General features: G+C 38.0%; 3 protein-coding genes across 4 annotated transcripts; all 3 read right to left on the bottom strand.

Annotated features, from left to right (window-relative positions):
* Window positions 1-948: 948 nt before the first annotated feature.
* Window positions 949-7078, bottom strand: LOC136276802 (uncharacterized). Of its 2 annotated transcripts, XM_066167654.1 has the most exons (7): window positions 6815-7078; window positions 6571-6696; window positions 5437-5757; window positions 3764-4075; window positions 2930-3202; window positions 1794-2321; window positions 949-1467 (listed from the first exon to the last, which is right to left on the bottom strand). In XM_066167654.1, the coding sequence occupies exons 2-7, from the start codon at window positions 6668-6670 to the stop codon at window positions 1127-1129; spliced, it is 1875 nt and encodes a 624-aa protein (XP_066023751.1). In that variant the 5' UTR covers window positions 6671-6696; window positions 6815-7078; the 3' UTR covers window positions 949-1126. The 2 variants fall into 2 exon arrangements, with proteins under 2 accessions (XP_066023751.1, XP_066023750.1); XM_066167653.1 differs by having other exon boundaries at window positions 6571-7078.
* A 743-nt stretch (window positions 7079-7821) lies between these two features.
* LOC131770571 (uncharacterized) lies at window positions 7822-14326 on the bottom strand. Its single transcript, XM_059086290.2, has 6 exons — window positions 14013-14326; window positions 12878-13198; window positions 12131-12442; window positions 10525-10797; window positions 9392-9910; window positions 7822-8792 (listed from the first exon to the last, which is right to left on the bottom strand). Exons 1-6 carry the CDS (start codon window positions 14266-14268, stop codon window positions 8446-8448), a joined length of 2028 nt encoding a protein of 675 aa, XP_058942273.2. The 5' UTR covers window positions 14269-14326; the 3' UTR covers window positions 7822-8445.
* A 1611-nt stretch (window positions 14327-15937) lies between these two features.
* On the bottom strand, window positions 15938-23684 carry LOC131770578 (uncharacterized). Its single transcript, XM_059086296.2, has 6 exons — window positions 23429-23684; window positions 22234-22554; window positions 21510-21821; window positions 18920-19192; window positions 18023-18541; window positions 15938-17733 (listed from the first exon to the last, which is right to left on the bottom strand). Exons 1-6 carry the CDS (start codon window positions 23682-23684, stop codon window positions 17393-17395), a joined length of 2022 nt encoding a protein of 673 aa, XP_058942279.1. The 3' UTR covers window positions 15938-17392.
* Window positions 23685-24916: the final 1232 nt, after the last annotated feature.

Here is a 24916-nt window from a genome sequence, read left to right as displayed (position 1 = left end):
ATATAGCTCAATGATTGTTATACACTTTACAGTTTTGAGGGCGTCTTATTCTGGAACAAATGGTAACTGTACCACTTTTTCTTGCATATATTGTTATAATGTTGGATTTGAACCTGAAAATTACGTAACCGTTTACAATCTAAAATTAGTAATCATATTCTCGAGCTCCATTCTGTTCTCTCTAACAAGAAGAATTTGTTTAACAATCAATAGAGTATTGATGATCATTTCTTTATTCTCGTGACCTAAAAAGGGTGAGAAAAAAGAGATGCTGGTCCCTCTGAAAGGTCAAAGGTTCAAAGATGTTAATTGACGCGAACGTTACCTGGAAGTTTATTGAAGTACCTTATTTGTTGTGCATGATATTTTATCAAGTTCCTTTTCAAATACTTTTGCGACTTATTACCATAAACAAGATGTCAACGTGCTGCTTTCGCCACATCTGAATTAAAAGAAAAGCACCCAGCACAGAGGTTTAACCATGTCGCCATGCTTTTTCTAGTGTGCGAATGTGTGAAAAAAAAACAAGAAAAAATAATAAGAAAATATGAAATATCTTTTATGAAAGCCCGGCTTATTTCAACCTTCCTCTCCGATAATTTTTCGCTCCCAAAATTTGTATGGTCTCTCCTCCGCAGCTTAAAGAAACCAACGTTACGTGACGGTCTTTGCACGAGCCCAGAGCATTGCGTGACAAGTTTAGAGCCAACAATGAGCAGACCACCTGTTCTAGCAGGGAGTTTGAAATATGAAGTAGGAAGCTGTAGGTGATTTAGTTCTTGAATCGGTCAGGTCTCTCAATTAATGAGAATTATTTACTAATTTTAAATGAGTAATTAAAAGGATCATTTATTTCTTAAAAGGAAAAGCACTTGGAAGCGTCAAGCAACAAACCACTATTTCTCCTTCGCCCGCATTTTCATTCAATTGCACTGATTGAGAGCCTGGAATGGGAATGTTTCTGCATTAGACCTGAAAAAATAAATACAACTTCCTTTGTAAATTTTAGACTAAAAAAAACGAATTTTTTTAAGGTGTTCACACTTTTTATTTCCAAGGGCTACCAATACAAGCAAGCAGTTTAAAATCAAAGATATAGTTTTCGAAGTTCATCGATCTGATCTTGCTACAGCAGTGTAACGATCACCCGACCGTGACCTGCTGCATTGTAACAGCATTCATTCTGCTGATCTTTACCAACATTATAGGAGCCTCCTCCACCCGCACAGGAATCATTTTCATTATCTCCGCTGCTTCCCCCGGAGTACCCTCCGCCTCCTCCGGCGCCTCTTCCCTGTCCGTATCCACCACCACCTCCTCCAAAGCCACCATCGACAGCTTTAAATATGGACTTTCCGCCCACTCCTCCCTGAAGAAATCCTTTGCCACCTTCTCCACCCATTCCCATGGTGCCAGCAAACCACTTTGAACTTCTTCCGTTGGAGTAAAAACCGCCTCCGCCACCACCTTAAATAAATGAAAGAAAGAAATGGTGATGGAGTTTCGCATAAATTCCCCACAAGACACAATTTCGATATGCAATATTATCTTGCATACAGTGTATACTACTCCTGAAAAGGCAATAATCATCCGAATGCAGAGGCTCCCATCATACTGCACGCTTTGGTAATGTCTAACAGGAAATTGTTCCTCAGGCATTCGGAGGTTATTACGAATGTAAAAGTCTAGTATCGTTGTAAAATCATCTACCAGTATCATTTAAAATATGTGAGATGCTAAAAATTTTCTGCATGCCTAATCTAGACGTAAAAAATATCTCTATCTAATCTTACCTGAATTGCCATCATCAGCTGTCTGTGCACCATGGCCATTGCTTCCTCCTGACCATGATCTGTACCCAGGATTTCCCGATGTGCCTGTGCTGGCATCACATCCGGGTTGTCTTGACTTTAAAGTTAGTATACCTCCTCCTCCCCCGGCTATTATCAAAGGTGTATTGCGACCTCTGACGACAAATGTTCCTCCGCCACCTCCACTGGCGAACGGATATAGTGATCTGTTGTTGATCATTCCTTCTTGACCAACAAGTATTTGAATGATCTCACCGCTGGATAAAGTGAAAGTTCCAATCATTCTTGCTCCTCTCCCTCGGTATTGAGCACTATTAGGGTGCTTATCATATCCTCCAGCTGCTCCTATTGCTTCTATTCTGTATTCACCTGTGTACGGCACAGTCCATTGTTGAATACCTCTTAACAGTTTTACTTCTCCGTCATGATCCTGTCCTGTGTATTGACGGCCCAGCGTTGTTGGACCAAGTCTTCCGCTCGCACCAAGATTTGTAAAGACGGCCTTAAAGTCTTATTAGTTAAAATAAAATTAGAATATAATGTTTAGAATTGAATGATTCCGAGTCGAGTAAATAATTGATAAAAGTTTGTTGTGCCAATTTACTCTTTATGAAAATAATAAGTTTCGGGAGGATCTCATTACTTGGAGTAATGGGCTCCTGGTTTTGGGGACTTAAGTTATAATTTGAATGCAGGGCTAGATTTTACAACTGTCATTCGCAAAAGGAGAATTTAAAATTGTTGACTAATTTCCCTTTGTAAGTCGAGAGGATTACTTGGTTATTTGGTAACTGGTGAGTTCGCCTCTTTGCGGCAAGTTCACTTACACGAGTTCGCCCCCTAACGTGAGACAAGTTCGCTCCACCTTTATCGGTTCGCCCCCAAAATATTTCGACTCATTTACCCAACCACAGAGAGTGTTAATTTCCTTCAAAATATGACGAAAGATGTCACTTTCAACTGAGCTTCTAGGTGGATATTAACTTACAACTATAAAGTGTCTGTCAATAGTATTTTATGTAATGCTTTAGAATTTTTAGGTCAGTGCAAAGTTCTAAGGTAAGGCGACATCACTAGTTCTCAAAAATTGCCACGAACAAAATCGTCCTCAGACATACCTGTGTGTATATAATTTAAGTATGTTAAGGCACTGACAGATCCCAGCTTGTTGGACGCGGTACATTGGTACGTGCCAGAATCTTTAGGATCAAAATCTGATATATGTAGAGTTCCTTTGCTGATATTTGTTCGACCTTGTGGTAACGGGACAAGGTCTCTTGACCAAACTATTTTTGGCGAAGGAACACCAAATGCTTGGCAGGAAACAAATGCGTTTGTACCTCTACTGACTGAAATGACTCTGTTTGGCTTTTTAGTGAATCGTGGAGGAACTGAGGAAAACAAAACGAGGCAAATGCATGTTTTTATCTAAGTTCGCTTAGCAATTCTTAAAAATCTTGGCTTACTTTCTTAAAAAGTGGATTGTTTTTCAATCAATGAACCAGCTAAAGAGGTGCAATGGTCTTATGCTTTTAAACCAGCATGACCTATATTTTTTATTGCATGATTTTGATGTACAATTCATCCCCTTTATATTGGAGAATCTAAAAGAAATTACAATAAAATACAGTTAAAAGTGTGCAGAAAGCCCATTACCCGTTGATGCAAATTATAATCCTGAAAGCAACGACTCGAGGAACGTTTTGAGTCGATGTCGTCTAAAATTGTGAGAATTTTCAGACCTGTTTTGTATTTTTTGAAAAAGACATTGGTAGAGAGCATTTAAGGAAAGTTTAATACTTGTTCCATGACATTTTTTCTGAGGAAAACCTTAATTGAAATCTTCCGAACATTCCGTGAAGATTTACGTCAATTATTGTGAGAAATAAAAAGATAGCTCGTTGGGATCATAATTACCAACTGTAACAAACTCTTCTCCAAAATATGCTTACCTTCCACGAAGAGCTTCACCTGCTTTTGCACCTCACCCAATATGCTCTTAACTGTGCATACATAATTTCCCGAGTCATTATACGCAGCTTTTCTGATTTCTAACTTATTTTGTGGGCTTGCAAATAAGTCTGTACCATCTGTTCTGCTCCAGGTGACGGTAGGCGTTGGGTTCCCATTAGCGGAGCAATAAAACGTGGCAGTTTGGTTTTCAGTAACAGTGACTGAAGTTGGTGATACAGTCACCTTTGGTGCAGATATTGACTCGCCTGGTTCACCTTTAGCTCCTGGTTGTCCAGGTGTCCCTGGGTTTCCTTAGTGTAGTAATGAGAAAAAGAGAGTTGTTAGGGGAAATAATTAAATGATAATCTTAAAGATTGCACCTTTAGATAGAGACATATAAAAAATTAATAAATAATAATAACATTATTTAAATAGTACTTTGTACAAAAGTTCTAATACACTTCACGATATAAACAAAAATATATATAAAACAAATAAAAATGAAAATAAAATAAAATAAAGCTTCAAATAGCCTAAGATATAAAATATCGTTTTAAAAGATAAGTTTTCAGAAATGACTTAAAGGTACTAACATTGGAGCTACGCTTGATATAACTAGGAAGACTAGGGGGCCCATATAGGGAGTGCTCGATCCCCGTAAGTTTTCAGATTTGATGGAAGAACTTGAAGTTGAAAACTAGATGAAGACCTTAATCGCCTATTTGGAGTGTACATATGCAGAGGGTTATTAATGTAAGAGGGAGCCAAGTTATTCAGAGCCTTAAAGGTTTTCAAGAGTGATTTGAAAGATCATATGTATAACGTAAACTTAACAACAATGACGAATAACCGTCATATTATGGAAAATAACCTTTGGAGCTCGAACGAAAATAATTATGCTGGATGATAATTGATTCGGAAAACAAATTACTTAGTTTTTGGTTAAAGTTGTTGCGACGCTTTAATTCTCAAACGCGATACGAATTACGGCTAGAAAATTATAAGTCAAATTTTTGCCTTCAAGGGAGGCTTCGCTATCCTTAAACTGTTTTTAGGACCGGTAAATTTTATTTACAATTAGTAATATATTCTAAAAATTTAATTCAGTGAAACATTTTGATTAAAAATCATACAATTTCGGAGTTTTTAACAGAACGCTATGGTGTGAACCCTCGTAAACATCAATTCAAGCAAGGTGAATTCATTGTAATGGTCTCGTACACGCAAGACATTCCTACATCTTACGATTCCGAACAACATAATTAACACTTCTTTGCATAAATCTTGAATCTTTATCCTTGCTTTTTCATTGTAGTTTTTGGATTGCACGCGATTATCTGATACACCTGACTTAACATTGATAAAACCATTTTTCGAGCACAGTGCTGTATGTGTTTAGGTTAAGATTCACTTTGGAAGTGCTTTCCAAAGTTCCCCCTTGTATTGATACCACGATATATGCACGCTAAGCATTAGGCAATGTTGCAAATGAAATGATGAAAGGAATTATACACCAATGAACACTAAATAATTGCAAAATCAAACAAAAGCACATCCAAATAAAACTATCATCACAAACTAACATTGTATTATTATTTGACCACATTTTATTAACAAAAATAAGTTTTGCTGTTGTCATTATTATGATTATCATCATTGTCTTATTGTTTACCTTTTTCTCCGTTGATTCCTTCAGGGCCAATATCTCCCTTGATGCCTTTCTTTCCCGGTTCTCCTGGAGGTCCCACAACTCCTCGCGTTCCCTTCTTCCCCCTAACTCCTTCAGGCCCTCTCTTTCCGGGAAGACCACGAGCTCCTATTGGTCCGGGGGACCCTGCCACACAAACCCTGTTTGGACTTTGACAAATATATCCTTTCATAATCGATCGCACGTATCTCTTGATAGCCTCTCCAATGTCATAGTGGCTACTCGATTCATTCCCGTTGACTGTATCCACGCTGCGACGAACAACTGGAATTTTGTATCGGATCGCTGAAATAAACAAAATGAAATCATCGACTAATGTTTAAAGTATATTTATACTGCATTCAATATTGACATTTTCTGTAAAAAATGTTTTTCAGAATGGTTAGAATTTCCACATTAGTCATTAGAGCAGACGACATAATCCGGATCAGGCGATTTGCGAAAGTCTAAATATATTTTTAAGGCGCGTGGCTCGAGCCCAGATGCTTCTGATTGAAACGAGAACCTTTGATAGTTCATATGGTGCCCTTTTATTAGCGTTCTCATACAATTTCTGCAATCTGATTGGCTTCGCTATTTGTTACTTGTTCCGTTATTCATAACCTACATGGAAAAAATTACGCGCCGAAAACAGATGCGTTGTCATGTAACACGAGTGCAAAGTTGTAACACGAGTGCAAATTACATGTAGCGCGCGCACGCTTTAACTTGCCCTACGGGCTCGGGTAATTTTGTTGTCTTTAAAAAATATACTCTTGCTTATAAACACCAAATTGCACTTGAAATCATGTTATTACCTATACGTATAGCGTGTAAAGCTACTAGCCTAATTTTGTGAGGCTATAGACAAAATTAAATAAAAACACGAGCCTGTTTTGATGTTAAGTTTTGAAAGACTGCTGAATTAATACTAATTAAAAATAATTACATTAGTCGCTGCGTGATAAAATTCTTGTGCCTGCAGTCTTATCGTTCTTCTATCCAATTTCCAGAAAAAAAAACACACATACTATATACTATTTAAAGAGAACATATACGCAAGGACAAAATTTGGGCTAGATACCAAAGAAATTCAGAGTAAGTTCTCAGTCACCCTACCATTTGATGTGTCAAAAGTTTCGCTCCCGCGGAAAGAGGCTGAACTTTCTTTTAGAACGTCTCGGATTTGCTGAATTTGCAGCGAGAATTTCGTGTCCATTGTCCTCAAGTCCCGGGCGACAGTTTCTATTCTCGCAAACAGAGCAAAACCCAACACAATTGAAATGACCGATAAAGTAGAAGAGCACATGGAAAATATCTCGTTACGGTCTCTTTTTCTGTTGGTCATTTTTGTATCTGATACCTTGTTATCCATGGCGAATGGAGATACAATAATGAAATTGTGATTCATGTGCGATTCAGTTGAAGCGCTATAGGGGACCACCTCCAAATGGAAAACTTCCCTTTTAGCTTTAGCTTATTTACATCGTACGTGACCTCAAATATCTACTTCCTTTCTCTTTCCATCACGCAAAACATTTCCACAGGAGCGCCTTTTGCTCTGCCCACTTCTTAATTACTTCTGTTCACGCTTTAAGGTCATGAAGCATACATATTGCTGTCTTGATTGCCCTGTTCTGTAGCCGCTATCAATCATTATTTCAATACTTGATTGCGACTAAAACTTATGATTTGTATAGGACCCTTACCCTCCCCCCTCCCCTCCCCCCTTCATAGGCGATATTTTTTGCTTATCGAATGACATTATGATGGAAATATTATCTTATGAACGTGTCGGCTGAAGCGATTCGGTTGTTTTTGTAATCACAGCTGAACCTGTGGGAAATCTTTCATGTATCAATAACAAAGTCTGCCATAGTAAAAGCTTACGGCCTTTCAGTTGATTTTAAGATATCACGCACCACTAACAAGTTCCGGCAGCGTATCAAGTACTTCTGGTCGAAGCATGTTTTGAAATTTTGTCGTGACCCGGTCGTGCCAAATTACTAATGGCAAAATTAGACGGCGCTGTAATGCCACCGAAGTGATTTAATACTCCATTGTGTGCCTGAAGTCGCGGAGGAATTCAGACACTGAATCTTCGCATATTAATAGTATTAATTAATCTATTTTTAGACAACTGCTGCTTTCGTTAGGTTAGGCTCTCATGATATAACCACTTGAGTAAGGGTAGCAAAGAAGGGTAGGGTAAGGAAAATTTTTCTAGAAAATGAATGCGTCACGTATATAAAAAGATTAACTTCAACTCTCTCCTCTTGTGTGCGAGGTTTCAAGAAAATTTTGACGTTTTCACGACATGAAACACATCTACGGGTTACTTTTATTTCATGAGGCAAATCACGCCTCACGCTGATTCATAAATTCATGAATCACGCCCGCTTTTTTGTCACGCTTTAATGTCACGCTTCACATATCAATTATGGCCTTAATCACGCGCCACGTATAAACCCTTCGCCAGCCTCTTGAGGTGTACTTGTAGTCTCTCGGTACGTGTAATATGTAGGTTAAACCAAGCCTAAGAGCGGAGCTGCAGTTAGTTTATTTTCCATCCTTCACTTTACAAGAATTTCTCTCTGGCTGTTGAAGACTTTGCTCAAGAGAATTTGGGGACTAATCATGTACTAGTTCTTAACACACCGAATTGCACACGGAATATCTTCTTGAGCTTCTTTCTATGCTTTACTCCTGAAACGTTTACATTGGAGTTATCAATATACAAATTTCATTACGCCTACGACTGCTTCAGTTAGCGATCATTTTTGAGTATATATTCCTTTTTTTTTTGGACTAACCTTCGCAATAAGTTGCTGAAATTTTGGAAAACCAAAATAAAAACATACCTTTAAAAAAAAAACTGCTCACTAAGAAAAGTGTCTTTGGTATGTATACTTTGGTATGCTACGTGTCGGTAGTCATGCACTTAATAAAAAGCTCCTTGCAGTTGGCATAGGAAAATTTTTAGTCAGGAGTTTCCTACAGTAGTGTTATAGTCACTTGACCATGTCCAGATGTTCGATAGCAACACTCGTTGTGCTGATCCCTTCCAGCGTTGTAGGATCCACCTCCACCCCCACAGGAATCAACTTCGTTATCTCCACTGCTTCCTCCAGAATAGCCTCCTCCTCCTCCCGCTCCTCCACCGCCGCCATATCCAAAAGCACCAGCTCCTCCTCCAAAACCACCAACGGCATTATTGGCAAGGGCTCTACCACCCACTCCTCCCTGAATAAATCCCTTTCCACCTTCACCACCGAATCCCATCGTACCGCCGAATTTTTTTGAGCTCCTTCCATTTGTATAAAATCCACCGCCTCCGCCACCTGCGAAATACATGATCGATATATTTGCATTGGATTCAGATATGACACAAACGATATAGTATTCAAGATTGTTGGTATATATGTGAATCATCGTGAGACAGGTCCAGAGAGGAAATTAAGTAAGAAAGACGAGTTAAATAGTTGCTCTCAGTCAATAGAGCCAGAATAAGAAGTTCAACTCACTAATTGTAATATAGCGAGATACTGTGAATGACATTCTTGAATAGTTTCCAGTGTTATTATCTCTCATACAATGGTTGTGCAACTGACCTTCACAAAGAAGTAAATGCGCTGACATTGTGGGGAAGCTATAGCTAGGAGTACTGAAGAAAATAACAGGATCGATCTTTATTTGTTGTAAATCTTCAAGCTGAAACCCTTAATTTGCCTTTAGATCTTTAACAATTTTCTGAGGGTATGCGGTCTTTCCTGTCACAGTTTTCACTGATAAATGCTCTCTTATATGGAATTCTGCGGAATTTGCTGTGAGAGCAAATTGCACGAAAAATTACAAAGCCAGCCAGAGCTTTCGTGGAAGATAAATTGGCATTTTCTTTGACATATTATACTTGTGATTTGGATATGCTCGCAGCTTTTACCTGAATTATCATTATCGGCAATCTGCGCTCCATGTCCATTTATTCCTCCGGACCATGATTTGTGCCCAGGGTTCCCTGTTGTACTAGTGCTGGCATCACATCCTGCATACCTGGACTTTGCCTGTTCCATTCCGCCTCCACCCCCGGCTACTATCAATGGCGTCTTGCTCCCCCTCACAACAAACGTAGCTCCACCACCTCCAGCCGCATAATCAGCATGATTGATTCCTCCTTCTTGGCCAACAAGTATACGAATTGTCTCTCCTTTGGACAAAGAAAAAGTACCGACCATTTTTGCACCTCTCCCTCGGTATTGACCATTGTTGCTATTTGTGCCGTACCCTCCTGCTGCTCCGACTGCTTCTATTCTGTAGAAACCAGTGTACGGCACAGTCCATTGTTGAATACCGCTGGACAGTATAACTTGTCCGTCATGATCTTGATTAGCGTAGTAACTACCAAGCGATGTTGGACCAAATCTTCCACTCGCACCAAGGTTAGTAAAGACGGCCTTAAACCCTTTTTAGTTAACAAAAAAAGAAAGTATCTTTTTTTAAAAAATTGATTCTTAGTCGTGTTGGTAACTGAGAAAAAATTGTTATGTTAATTTACCGTTAATATAAATGACTATAATTGTCCAAAACATACTTGTAAGATATTCAATTTTAACAATCTGTTGTTGCTCTGTCGTAGTTCGCGGTTCGCTCAATCATTCGAGACAGGATAAAGGCTCATTTTCCAAAAAAACAACATTTATAAACAACAACATTACCACGCCATCTTGAAGGCGTGCTCATACTTATTTATCCATAATACATTGCGAACATAGTCGTGACGCGATGTCACGACATATGTAACGACATCCGTGTCACATACTCCTTCCTCTCACTACAAGAAACAATAAAAACAAAACATTTTTCGAAGTTTTTAAGTTCAAATCGAATGCATTGTTAGACTTTGCAACTGTCGTTAGTTGCAAAAGGAAAGATTAGTTATTGAAAAATTCCCGTTTTGAAGTCAAAGGGATTACTCGATAATTTTGATTGAGTTTGAGTACACCGATTTCATTCATCAACAACAATTAAAATCCTTAGCCTTTTTTGGAAAAAGAAAGATATTGTCTCCAGACATACCTACGTGTATATAATATAAGGTTGTCAAAGCACTGACAGATCCCAGCTTGTTGGACGCGGTACATTGGTACGTACCAGAATCTTTAGGATCAAAGTGTGATATGTCTAAGGTTCCATTTCTGACACTTGTTCGACCTTGTGGTAACGGGACAAGTCCTCTTGACCAAACTATTTTCGGCGAAGGAAAACCAAGCGCTTGGCAAGAGGCAGATGCGTTTGTACCTCTATTGACTGTAATAACTCTGTTTGGAGTTTTAGTGAATCGTGGAGGAGCTGAGGAAAATAAATAATAAAATATCTCAGTGGTCATGGGTTCAAAAACAAAAGAAACAAAAAAATCCATTGAGGATTGAAACTGCTAGGGAATTATACTACTTTTCCATGCTATCCAACCATTGATATTCAAAACTGTGTTCAATTGTAAGCTTTTCACTCTAACATGAGTCAAATAGTTTCTTAGAGGACTAGTTCGAGCCTCTTGATATTTATTTACGACTTGCTCCTCCTTCTTTCTGGGTTTTAAACTGATTTAGTAAGCATTTCCCTTTTCGAAGGGGAAAAATGATACAGCTAAAAGCGTGCACGAAGCCCGTTACCCGATGATGTAAATTATAACCTTGAAAGCAACGACTCGAGGAACCTTTTGAATCGATGTGGTTTAAAAATTGTGTGATTTTTCCTTTTATTACACCCATTTTGAAATCACTGGTGGTCCCTGTAATCTGATTGGCTCTAATTGGTGCGATTTATTCACGAATCGCACCATTTTTTGCTTTAATTCGCATGTTTTCCCCAGCCAATGAGGAGGCTACACTAAAAACAACCAACCAATCAGACTTCATGGCTTGTTTAACGTAACCGATTATATTGCAGGAAGATGAAAGACATGGAGTATCACGTGGCAAATTTTGCAACTTTTGTTTCCAAAACTCTTATTTTTTTCCTCCCAAAAAATGGATGAGTTTAATTTCAAACCGGCTCAGTATTGTATTAATAAAATATTAGAACTGACCAAATCCTGTATTTGGGCGATTTCAAAATGGATGTAATGAAATGGTAATTGAACCTTGCGTTGGGCAATTTTGGTCTGAAATCATACTTGTGATTTCAAATCGAACTCGCGCTGCGCGCTTGTTCCATTTTGAAATCACGCGTATTATTTCAGCCCAAATTGCACTCACCTCAGTTCAATTACCATTATAAATCATATATCAAAATGTTCCATACAATCGAGAATTTCTACCCATCAAGTGTTTTTCATTGTTACTTTAAAAACGCAAAATGTACCGTGAAACGATTAAATAACGTGTGTGATTAGTGCTAGTACAGGCTTAAATGGGGTAAGTTTGGGCCATCCTATCTCTTAATCAAGCAAAATGACCTATTTTTTAATGGTATTTTTGGACACAGACATTTGTAGGAAACAATTAAGGAAAGTTAAAAAAGGAAAGATTCGATAACTTCTTTTGAAGAATCATCTTGAATGAAGTTATTCGAACATTCCGGGATGATTTACGTGAAGTAAGATAAAAAATCAAATATAAAGTCATGGGGGTCAAAATTTCTGACTGTGTGTGACAAACTCTATTCACCATCATATGCTTACCTTCCACAAAGAGCTTCACCTGCTTTTGCATCTCACCCAATATGCTCAAAGCCGTGCAGACGTAATTTCCTGAGTCATTATACGTAGCTTTTCTGATTTCTAACTTATTATGTCGGCTTGCAATTGGTTCCGTATCACCTATTCTACTCCAGGTGACGGTAGGCGTTGGATTGCCATTAGCCGAACAATAAAACGTGGCAGTTTGGTTTTCAGTAACAGTGTCTGAAGTTGGTGATACGGTCACCTTTGGCGCAGATAGGGACTCCCCTGGTTCACCTTTAGCTCCTGGTTGTCCAGGTGTCCCTGGGTTTCCTGAGAAAAAGATAGTCGCAAGTTAAAGGAAATAATGAAATGATAATCATTAAAGATCGCTCCTTAAGATAGGGACACATAAAAGATCATATGTGTAACGTAAGCTTAACAACAAAGAGGAAAAATGGCTTTATTATTGTACGATTGTTAAAAAAAAAAAAAAAACTCTTCTCCTACTCTCGTGCTCACCGAACTTCCCCTTGGTATATACCTCGATATACGCACTCTAAGCATTAAGCAATGTTGCAAATGAAACGATGAAAAAATATATACTCAGATGAAAATGAAAAAGTTGCTAAAATAAAACAGAAGTACATTGGAACTATCATCGTGAACCATCATTGTAATAGTTTTTGACCACAACATTTTTTTTAAATTAAGTTTTACTTTTGTCATTATTATGATTATGATTATTATCGTTATCTTATTGTTTACCTTTTTCTCCCTTGATTCCTTGAGGGCCAATGTCTCCCTTGATACCTTGCTCTCCCGGTTTTCCTGGAGGTCCCATAATTCCTCGCGTTCCCTTCTTCCCCCTGATTCCTTCAGGCCCTCTGTTTCCTGGAAGACCACGAGCTCCTATTGGTCCGGGAGACCCTGCCACGCAAACCCTGTTTGGACTTTGACAAATATATCCTTTCATAATCGATCGCACGTATCTCTTGATGGACTCTCCAAGGTCATAGAGGCTAATCGATTCATTGCCGTTAACTGTATCCACGCTGCGACGAACAACTGGAATTTTGTATCGGATGGCTAAAATAAACAAAGTAAAATCATTGATTGATGTTTCAAGTATATTTTGGCTGCATTCAATATTGACATATTCTTTATTAATTTTTGAAGACTGGCTAGAATTTCCGCATTTAATTAGTCATTGGAGTAGACGATATAATCTGGATCAGACGATTTGCAAAAATTTAAATACATATCTAATGCGAATGTGCACGAGCACAGATGCTTCTGGATAGAACAAGAACCTTTGATAGTTGATATCGTGCCCTTTTAACCAAGCTAACACATTAATGTTGTATAAATCTCACTAGCGTTCTAACTCAATTTCTGAAGTCTGGTTGGCCTCGCCATTCGTTACTTGTTTCGTTATTAATAACGCACATGAAAAAAATTACGCGTTCTCATGTAAGACGAGTGCAAAGTTGTAACACGAGTGTAATTTACGCGCGCGCTTTTACTTGCCCTACGGGCTCGGGTAATTTTGTTGTCTTTGAAAAATTTATTCTCGCTAACTAACATCAAATTGCACTCGAAATCATGTTATTACTTAACCATATAGTGATTAAAGCTACTAGTCTAATAATGGGTGGCCGTAGTCAAAATTTTAAAAAAACACGAGCCTGTCTTGATGTTAAGTTTTGAAAGACTGCTGAATTAATATTAAAACAATTACATTAGTCGCTGCGTGATAAAATTCTCGTGCCTGCAGTCTTATCGTTCTTCCATCCAATGTCTAGACAAGAAACACAGATACCGTATACTATATAAAAGAGAGCATATACACAAGGACAAAATTAGGGAGAAATAATTCAGAGTAAGTTCTCAGTCAACCTACCATTTGATGTGTCAAAGTTTTCGCTCCCGCGGGCAGAGGCTGAACTTTCTCTTAGAATGTCTCGGATTTGCTGAATTTGCAGTGAGAATTTCGTGTCCATTGTCCTCAAGTCTCGGGCGACACTTTCTATTCTCGTAAACAGAGCAAAACCCAACACAATTGAAATGACCGATAAAGTAAAAGAGCACATGGAAAATATGACGTAACGGTCTCTTTTTCTGGTGGTCATTTTTGTATCTGGTACGCAGTTATCCATGGCGAATGGAGATACAATGGTGAAAGGTTCAATTCACGTTCCGGTCAGTTGAAGCGCTTTTAGACCATCTCCATTTGAAAACTTCCCTTTCCGGCTTTAACTTATTTACGTCATACGTGACCTCAGATATATACACTTCCTCTCTCTCAGAGCATTCCCACAGTAGCACGTTTTGTTGTGCCTACTATTTGATTTTTTATGTTCGCGCTTTGAAGTCATGAAGCTCGATATTATTGTCTTGATTGCCCTGTTCTGCAGCCATGTCAATAGCTATTGATCATTCTTTTACTAAAACTCTAATCTTGTATGAGCCCTCTCCCCTCCCCCCTTCATTGGCGATAATGTTTGCTTACGTATGATGGAAATATTATGCTCTGAACGTGTCTGCTGAAGCAATTCGTTTGTTTTTGTAGTCACAGCTGAACCTATGGGAGGTCTTTCATACATCAATAACAAAGTCTGCCCTAGCTATAGCTTACAACCTTTCATTTGATCTCAAGACATCACGCACTGCTAGTAAGTTCCGGCAGAGTATAGTGCGGTTCTGGTCGGGGTATGGTTTGCAGTTTTGGGTAACCCGGTCGCGCCAAAGTACTAATGACAAAATTAGACAGCACTGTAATACCGCTGAGGCGTACTAAAGGGGTGCCCAGATAAAGTCCAAAATCCAGTGATACTTTCAAGCTGTTAGGGTTAGTTAATATATCTTAGGCATCCTGTCACGAGACCCAAGAGGAGAATTCAATGAGCGAAACATCAAAAATTCATGCGTCACGTTTATAAAAAGGAAAACTTCAACTCCTTACTCTTGTGTGTGAAGTTTCAGGAAAATCTTGACGTTTTGAAGAAATGCAAGAAAAAAATTTACGGCTCATATATATTTCAGAAGACAAATCTCGCCTAACGTTGGTTGAAAAAATTCATGAATCACCCTCGCTTTTCTGACACGCATCGCATATTAATTTTGGCCTTAATAACACGTCACGTATAAACCCTTCGCTAGCCTCTTAAGGTGAACACGCAATCTCTCGATACGCGTAATATGTAGATTGAACCAAGCCTAAGGGCGGAGCTAGAGTTTATTTTCCAGCCCTTCACTTTAGCAGAACTTCTCACTGGCTGTTGAAGACTTCGTTCAAGGGAATTGGGGGACTGATAATGTACATGAAAAAATTACCAGCTTCGCAACAAAATTTACTTATTAATTTTTAGCAATTAAAATACATATCAAACAATCGTCACGTTAAGGGGAGGAGGAGGGGCACTGAGTTACGGTTTTTTTTTTTTAGTGGTATCAAGAACTATGGTTTTCCAGTCTTCGGTCAACAAATAAGGAGGTTATCATCTTCTTTTAGGTTCAGCGGACAATAAGATTGAATGTTTCAGTGATGCTGACCAAATTCTTCGCGCAAATATCCAAAGGAGGATAAAATGCAGGACGTTGTCAGCACAGCTCTCCTATTTAAACTTGGCACCCTTCCTATCAAGCTGAGGCATTGTACATCATGTGGATGCTGATTAATTTTTGGAAAACAACTGCTGCTTTCATCAGTTGTGATTCTCATGATATAACAATTTGAGTATAAATATATATTCACTCAGTTTTCATCTTATTGTCAAAGCCATGCAAGCAGAGCATGATGAAATTTAATCTGCTGCAGACTGAATGAGTATATTTGAAAAGAGTTATTACGCCTTTACAAAAGCTCAAATAAAGGTGACATCTTAACAAACTCGTCAGACTTAAATAAGTCAATGTGCATACTCTTCTCTATTTTCCTTTCAAATTCTAACGGTAATTAAATCAGTTTCAAGTTTACATTTAGGAAATGATTTCCGTTTTATTTTCACTAATTGTGACAATTATGAGAGACAGAAATTATACGAGGAAGGAAAAGCGGGCAATACTCTAAATGAGTTTTGAATGAAATTTGTATTGCTGCTTTAAGATTGCCTAGACTGCAATCAGGCCAGAAATGATATCTTTCATTTTGTTTATTTGAAACACGAGATGTTAGACCTTCTCCTGGTAAATCATGTCACGGTATCGCCTATTTGCAATTAATTCATGACTATCCCCAGAAATAGCAATTTATATTATTTGGTTTTTTTTTTTTTTTACCCCTTCTAAAAATATGATATCGCATCGAATCTAAAAAAAGGATTTTTCTCCTGTTCCGTCGATAAACAGATCATTGTTTTCCCTCGGCTGCGCCTCGGGAAAAGGATTGTTTACTTCAGGATCAGCCTTTAAGTGTTTTAAGAGAGGTTATCAATAATTTTCGAGAATTCGGCAACAGAAGCAAAAATTTTTATTTGCTCCAAAAGACCCTTTTGGTGAATCGTTTTCAAAAATAATATTCAAAAGTTCCAGCGAGTTTTTATTATGGAAATAAATACGAAAGTTCGAAATCGGCCAAAACGTACCTAATTTGCATAATTTGTATTGGGCTTTCAGTGCATTTTCACAACGCTCGTACAAGACAACGAAAAATTATCTTGGATTTATTTTTTCATAAGTTATTTTTCATCTCTTGGAGTAGCTTTGCAACTATATTTCATCTCCAACTGAACTTTCTTTCGTTTGTAACCACCCGCGTAAAGTACACTATATTTTCTATTCCGTTTGTAAGCTGAATTTTGCTATATTTCAGACGACCATGACATCTAGGGTATACAAATGTACATAAAATAAAAGAGCTCTTTTCAACGAGAAATTCTTCGTGTTTGTCATGTAAAAATATTATTTTTGGCCCGTGAAAAGCAAGCGCCAGACCAAAATATATAGCATCCATTTTCACGGAGTTAGGCCATTTACTTGCTGTACTCCTACTGCAAATCGCACGCCATTGGGACAAAACTCGACGTGTTTGGTCTCTACTTCAGTTTTGATTCATTTAAATATATCAATTTTAACTTAAAAATTAACCTACCTTTATTGTTAAGTTAAAAAACCACCGTTTTAGGTAAAGTTTTTGAGTTGTTTACAAAGATACCAGCTCTGTCAACGTGTTTTTAGCTGAAATTGGCCTGTCGCATATATTGTTCTTTAATGTACAATCTATCCCGCTGGATTCTCGAAAATTACTGACAACCTCTCTTAATAATGCCAAAAAGTACTTTTTTACAGTAAGGTTATGATCACCTGACCATGGCCAGATGATTGATAGCAACATTCGTTTTGTTGATTTTTTCCAGCATTATAAGATCCTCCACCGCCTCCACACGAATTACCCTCATTATCTCCACTGCTTCCTCCAGAGTATCCTCCTCCTCCTCCTGCGCCTCCTCCATTTCCGTAAGCACCTCCACCTCCACCAAATCCACCAACAGCATTGTTAAACTTGGCTCTACCTCCCACCGCTCCTTGGATAAATCCTCTGCCACCTTCTCCACCATACCCCGAGGTACCGCCAAACTGCTTTGAACTTCTGCCACTGGAGAAGAAACCTCCGCCACCGCCACCTGTCAGGGTTAACAACAACAAGAATGGTAATTGTATGCAGTCGCTTCCTAACCTGTTCATGTAGGTTTAGAACTTGGCAAAATTGTTCATTCTTTGACTGACTAGACTAGAAGTTACAAAAATTAGCGGAGATCGATGATAATTGCCATACAGTTCGCTATAAAATTAATTTGACTTCAATAATTTTTACTTTTCGCTTTTTTCTGACAAGAATTTATTGATATGCGGATACTTTACATTAAGGCTTTGGTTCGGAAATAGGTGATAGCATCAAAAAAACCCACTTACCAGAATTATAAGCATCAGCGGTCTGTGCACCATGTCCACCGCTTCCCCCTGACCATGACTTGTGCCCAGGATTTCCCAATGAACCAGTACTAGCATCACATCCTGAATGCCTTGAACGTGCAGATTCTATGCCTCCTCCACCCCCGGCTATAATCAAGAATGTGTAGGCTCCTCTTACTACAAATGTACCTCCACCACCTCCAGAGGAATGACTCCGCCCGTTTACTCCTCCTTCTTGACCGACAAGTATTTGAATAACTTCACCCTCCTTTAAACGGAATGTTCCAATCATTCTTGCTCCTCTCCCTCGGTATTGAGCACTGTTAGCGTATGAATCATACCCTCCTGCTGCTCCTATTGCTTGTATTCTGTAGTCACCAGTGTACGGCACAGTCCACTGTTGAATACCGCTGGACAATGTAACTTGTCCGTCATGATCCTGATTAGCGTAGTGACTACCAAGTGATGTTGGACCAAATCTTCCACTTGCACCAAGGTTGGTAAAGACGGCCTTAAACTCTTTTTAGTTAACACAAAAAGAGAGTATCTTTTTTAAAAATTGATCGATTCTTAGTCGTGTTTGTATCTGAGAATTATTTGTTTTGTTAATTTACCGTTAAAAAGGGGGCGTTAATAGTCTTAAACATGCTCTTTCCTCTTACTAGAAGAAAACAAACTTTTTTAAGGTTTTAAGTTGAAATCGAATGCAGTATTAGACTTTAAAACCGTTGTTAGTTGTAAAAGGGGAGATAAGTATCATAAAAAAAACCCGTTTTGAAGTCAAGGGGGTTACTCGGTAATTTTGACTGAGACTGAGTACACCGATTTCATTTATCAACAACAATTAACCTCCTTAGCCTTTTTCAGGAAAAGAAGGGATATCTTCTTCAGACATACCTCTGTGTATATAATAAAGAGTTGTCAAAGCACTGATAGATCCCAGCTTGTTGGACGCGGTACATCGGTACGTACCAGAATCTTTAGGATCAAAGTGTGATATGTCTAAGGTTCCATTACTGACACTTGTTCGACCTTGTGGTAACGGGACAAGTCCTCTTGACCAAACTATTTTTGGCGTCGGAAAACCAAACGCCTGGCAAGAGGCAGATGCTTTTTTACCTCTATTGACTCTAATGACTCTGTTTGGAATTTTGGTAAATCGTGGAGGAGCTGAGGAAAACAAATAAAAAATGTTTTATCTAAGTTCCCTTAGCAATTCTTAAAAAATCTTGGCTTACTTTATTTTAAGATGGAAAAAGATACAAACAAAATTACTTTATTTTAAGATGGAAAAAGATACAAACAAAAAAGTCCATTGAGGATCGAAACTGCCAAGGAAATGCAATACTTTTTTTATGCTCTCCAGCCATTCATATTTAAAACTGTGATTACTAATAAGCTTTTCTCCCTTGCCAGGATCGTGTAGTTTCTTAGAGGACTAATTCGAGAATCGGGATATTTTTTTTTCGACTTGCATCTCCTTCTTTCTACGTTTTAAATTGATTTAATAAGCATTCAAAATTTTAATCTGAAATCCAAATGAAAAACTCAGTGTTCTAGAGGTCCTAGGTAGTAAAATCAAATGCATAAGACAAAACAAACAAAATTATAAATGTAGTAACGATAAGAGAAAAAATACAGAATATAGACCATAAATAAATATAGAACTGCACTATTTTCATCATTAGTGTCATTATTATCTTCGTTGTTAGTATTATTTTTAAAATAATTATCATCATCATATTATAATTATTTGTTATAAATTTTATTTCATTACCATTATCATGATTACTATTATCAAACTTATTATTATAATGAATAAAGAGTTACGGTAACTCCTTAGTATTGCACTGCGCATCCTATACTGCGCAAAAAATTACATAATCAGGCGAATAAGCGCACGCGCATTCCGATAAAACAGTACTGATTTTCAATCAATGGACTAGCTAAAGAGGTGCGATGGTCTTATGTTCTTAAGACGGTACGATGAACTAGAGTTTTTTCTTGCACGATTTTGGTGTACAATTCATCCCCTTTAAACTGGGGAATCTAAAAAAATTCATTGAAGGGAAAAAAGATGCAGCTAAAAGCGCGCGCGAAGCCCGTTACCCGTTGATGCAAAGTAAAACTTTGAAAGCAACGACTCGAGGAACCCTTTTTAGTCGATGTCGTTTAAGATTGTGTGATTTTTCCTTTTTACGCTCGATAATTTCTATCTATAAGCTTCTTTTTTTTAAACTTTGTGACGATAGTTTTTCCCGCACTCAAACTAGACTTCGTGGGAAACGTACAAAAACGGGGAAAAATAAGCTTGGTAGAGGCAACTTGGCAGCGACGACGGAAACTCGTCACGATTCCCTGGTACACGGAGATCTGGTTCGAGCGAGCTTTTTACAGTAGGTTTATTCTAGTTTATGTAAAAAACCGATATGAACTCTGACGTAGCTAACTTCGTAATCAATGTAATCGGCTCGCAGCTTTACAATTTACTTCCTAAGTACTATCGAGCGCGTGGCTCTATTGCCCCTTAAATTTAAAATACCTTAATAAGGTTACAAAAGAAGCGGAAAATGTCTCTTTAAAGCTAAGTGATTCTAGTTAAGTATTCCCTCTGTTTGGGAAAGAATTTCAAAACTAAAGAACGGATTAAATAGACTCTAGGCCATCTGAACACCTCTCTTAATTGCGGTAGAGTAGCTTAGAAAATAAAAGTGGGACGTAATAATAATTTCTGAAAAAGCGGCAACGCGAGCAATTATCCTATGAAAGGAAAGCGAACTTACGAGCCCAAACTCAGCTGCCAACTTCCATGAGAATCAATTTCCCAGAAAGATCATGAAAACTTATAATTGTATTTCCAGGGAGAGCATTGACACTATGTTTATATGCAATTTCAACAGAAATGATCCTCAAAGTACCGACATACAGGTGTATAATGAAACCAAAGTAACGAGCAAAACGTAACAGTTGGAAATTAGAAAATTATTGTAGCTTTTCTAATTTGTTGAAATACTAGAACGAAAGAACTTGAATAAGTTGGAAATGGTTAGCATGAAACGTTTATGCGTAAATATGCCCAAGCAAACACACAGAAAAATCAGTAAATTTACCCGTAACAATTGTTACTTTAAAAACTCTTCCTTCAAGCTACCGCTAAATGTACTGTGAACCGATTAAATAATGCGCGTGATTAGTGCCAGCACAAGCATAAATGGGGTAAGCTTGGCCCATCCTTTCTCTTAAACAAGCGCAATGACATATTTTTGACTGTATTTTTTTTGACGCAGACATGGCTAAGAAACATTTAAGGAAAGTTAAAAGAGAAAATGTTAGATAACTTTTTTCTGAGGAATCTTTTTGAATGAAGTCTTTTCCGAACATTCCGTGAAGAGTTACGCCAACCAAAAAATAAAAAAAAATCAAATATAAACTCATTAGGGTCACGATTGCTGGCTGTTAAAAAATCCATTCTCCAAAATATGCTTACCTTCCACAAGGAGCTTCACCTGCTTTTGCATCTCACCCAATATGCTCTTAGCTGTGCAAACATAATTTCCCGAGTCATTATACGTAGCTTTTGTGATTTCTAACTTATTATGTGGGCTTGCAATTGGTTCCGTATCACCTGTTTTACTCCAGGTGACGGTAGGCGTTGGATTGCCATTAGCCGAGCAATAAAACGTAGCAGTTTGGTTTTCAGTAACAGTGTCTGAAGTCGGTGATACAGTCACCTTTGGTGCAGATAGGGACTCGCCTGGTTCACCTTTAGCTCCTGGTTGTCCAGGTGTCCCTGGGTTTCCTGAGAAAAGAAGAGTTGCTAGTTAAAGGAAATAATGAAATGATAATCATTAAAGATCGCTCCTTTAGATAGGGACACATAAAAGATCATATGTGTAACGTAAACTTAACAACAATGCTGAAAACGGCTTTATTATTATTATACCATTGTAAAAAACAGTCCATACAAACACAGAACTTCAAGGTAACTTCAAAAAGCGCACGCTAAGCATTAAGCAATGTTGCGATGAAATGATGAAAGGAAATATACACCCATGAAAATGAATAAGTTGCAAAATCAAACAAAAGCACATCCAAATAAAACTATCATCACAAACTAACATTGTATTTTTATTTGACCACATATTTTTTTCCAAAAAAATAAGTTTTGCTTTTGTCATTATTATGATCATTATCGTTATGTTATTGTTTACCTTTTTCTCCCTTGACTCCTTTGGGGCCAATATCTCCCTTGATGCCTTGCTTTCCCGGTTCTCCTGGAGGTCCCACCATTCCTCGCGTTCCCTTCTTTCCCCTAATTCCTTTAGGCCCTCTTTTTCCCGGAAGACCACGAGCTCCTATTGGTCCGGGGGACCCTGCCACGCAAACCCTGTCTGGACTTTGACAAATATATCCTTTCATAATCGATCGCACGTATCTCTTGATAGCCTCTCCAATGTCATAGTTCCTAATCGATTCATTGCCGTTAACTGTATCCGCGCTGCGACGAAGAACCGAAATTTTGTATCGGCTCGCTAAAATAAACAAAGTAAAATCATTGACTAGTGTTTCAAGTATATTTTGGCTGTATTCAATATTGACATATTCTTTATTAATTTTGTAAGAGTTAAAAGAATTGCGGCATTAGTCATCGGAACAGACGATATAATCTGGGTCAGGTGATTTGCAAAAGTCTAAAGACATTTTTAAAGCGTGCGCACTCGAGCCCAGATGCTTCGGGATAGAACGAGAACCTTTGATAGTTGATGTTGTGCCTTTTCACGGACGAATCTAACATATTAATGTAGTATAAATCTTGTAAAAGCGTTCTAATATAATTTCGGCAGTCTGATTGGCTTCGTTATTCATTACTTGCTCCGTTTGTATAATATACATGAAAAAAAATTACGCGCTGAAAACGGATATATTCTCATGAAACACGAGTGCAAAGTTGTAGGACGAATGCAAATTACAAATAGCGCACGCACGCTTTAACTTGCCCTACCGGCGCGAGCAATTTTGTTGTCTTTAAAAAATTTACTCGTGCTTATTGACACCAAATTTCACTCGAAATTATGTTCTCACTTATATCTATGGCGATTAAAGTTACTAGCCTAATTAATATAATTTTGCATTGCTGTAGACAAAATTAATAAAAACACGAGCCTGTCTTGATGTTAAGTTTTGAACGACTGAGGAATTAATACTAAACAATTACATTAGTCGCCCATGAATAAAATGCGTGATAAAATTATCGTGCTCGTTATCTTATCGTTCTTCTATCCAATGTCCAGACAAAAAACACACATACCGTACAATATATAGCTTTTATAAAAGAGAATATATACACAGTAACAAAATTTGGTCTAAGAACTAAAAAAATTCAGAGTAAGTTCTCAGTCACCTTACCATTTGATGCGTCGAAGTTTTCGCTCCCGCGGGAAGAGGCTGAACTTTCTTTCAGAACGTCTCGGATTTGCTGAATTTGCAGCGAGAATTTCGTGTCCGTTGTCCTCAAGTCCCGGGTGACAGTTTCTATTCTCACAAACAGAGCAAACACTAAAACAATTGAAATGATCGATAGCGTAGAAGAGCACGTGTAAAATATTTCTTTTCGGTCTCTTTTTCTGGTGGTCATTTTTGTATCTCGTACGCTGTTTTCCATGGCGAATGAAGATACAATAGTGAAAATTCATGTAAGAGTTCGTTGAAGCGCTTTGGGGGTCCCTAGAATGTGTAGCAGGAGCGGAAGGAACTTCTACAATCTCCATTTGATTACCTCATACGTGACCTCAGATATATACTTCCTCTTGTCACATCGCGCACAGCATTCCCACAGGAGCACTTTTCGTTCTGCTTACTACTTAATTCGCTATGACTGTGAATATATGAACTACAGATAAAGATATGAATATGAAAGCGACCTTCGCAGTAATGAACACTTTTTTAGCAGTAGTGAAAATGAGGACTAAAAAAAATCAATAATAATAATAGTAACAATAATAACAAAATGGTTCAGGCCCTATTTCCACTACTGCTCATTGTGTTCATTACTACGAAGATGGCTTTCATATTCACGCCTTAATTGGTTATTTTCACGCGTTAAGGTCATACACATCGATAATGTTGTCTTGATTGCCTTGTTCTGTAGCCGTTTCCTCAGCTACTAATCTTTATTTTGCTTGATTGCGACTTAAACTTATAATCTTGTATGGGCCCCTTCCCCCTCTCACCTTCCTTGGCGATAATTTTTAATCTTCCTATGATGTTTCGATGCAAATATTATCCTGTGAACGTGTCTGCTAAAGCGATTCGGTTGTTTTTGAAATCACAGCTGGCCCTGCGGGAGGTCTTTCATACATCAGTGACAACGTCTGCCTTCGCTAAAGCTTACGACCTTTCAGTTGACCCGTGACGAAATCATGTTAATAACATGATTTCAAAACATAACGCATCACTAGTAGGTTCCGGCAGCGTATCAAGCGGTTCTGATTGAAGTATGGTTTGCAATTTGCGTAACCCGGTCGAACCAAAGTAATAATGGCAAAATCAGACGGCTCTGTAATACCACCGAAGCGTACTAAAAAGGAACCCAGATTAAATCCAAAATCGGTAGTTAGATGACGGCGTCTTAGACTAGACTACGATTTTACGCCACTATCTGCGTCGGTGTATATACTGTAAGATTTTAAGCTGTTAACCAACGGCGTAAAATCTCTCAGTATGCGTATATACCGACTGGAAAAATTTACGCTGTTAGTTACTTGCGTAAAATCTTACATATTTCCACTACCGATTGGAGGAAATTACGCTGTTAGTTACTAAATTAAAATTACGCTGTTAGTTAGTAAAATCTTACATATATAAGTTACTGACAGAATAAAATTACGCCGCCAG

This window comes from Pocillopora verrucosa, chromosome 5 (assembly GCF_036669915.1).
Source record: "Pocillopora verrucosa isolate sample1 chromosome 5, ASM3666991v2, whole genome shotgun sequence".
NCBI classification, from domain to species: Eukaryota; Metazoa; Cnidaria; class Anthozoa; order Scleractinia; family Pocilloporidae; genus Pocillopora; species Pocillopora verrucosa.
Note: the sequence above shows the minus strand (reverse complement) of the source record. Positions and strands in the feature narration are given on the sequence as shown.

Bases quoted from the DNA above. Each gene is read 5' to 3' on its own strand.
- LOC136276802 (XM_066167653.1), bottom strand. From the start codon at position 6,862: ATGAATCACAATTTCATTATTGTATCTCCATTCGCCATGGATAACAAG. The intron at 5,758-6,570 runs GTAGGGTGACTG...TGTTTATTTCAG, and splicing joins AACTTTTGACACATCAAATG to CGATCCGATACAAAATTCCA. The intron at 2,322-2,929 runs GTATGTCTGAGG...TTAACTAATAAG, and splicing joins CTTAAATTATATACACACAG to ACTTTAAGGCCGTCTTTACA.
- LOC131770571 (XM_059086290.2), bottom strand. From the start codon at position 14,268: ATGGATAACTGCGTACCAGATACAAAAATGACCACCAGAAAAAGAGAC. The intron at 12,443-12,877 runs GTAAACAATAAG...TCTTTTTCTCAG, and splicing joins AGGAATCAAGGGAGAAAAAG to GAAACCCAGGGACACCTGGA. The intron at 9,911-10,524 runs GTATGTCTGGAG...TTAACTAAAAAG, and splicing joins CTTATATTATATACACGTAG to GGTTTAAGGCCGTCTTTACT.
- LOC131770578 (XM_059086296.2), bottom strand. From the start codon at position 23,684: ATGGAAAACAGCGTACGAGATACAAAAATGACCACCAGAAAAAGAGAC. The intron at 19,193-21,509 runs GTAAGCATATTT...TGTTTTCCTCAG, and splicing joins GGTGAAGCTCCTTGTGGAAG to CTCCTCCACGATTTACCAAA. The intron at 17,734-18,022 runs GTAAGTGGGTTT...TAACCCTGACAG, and splicing joins CGCTGATGCTTATAATTCTG to GTGGCGGTGGCGGAGGTTTC.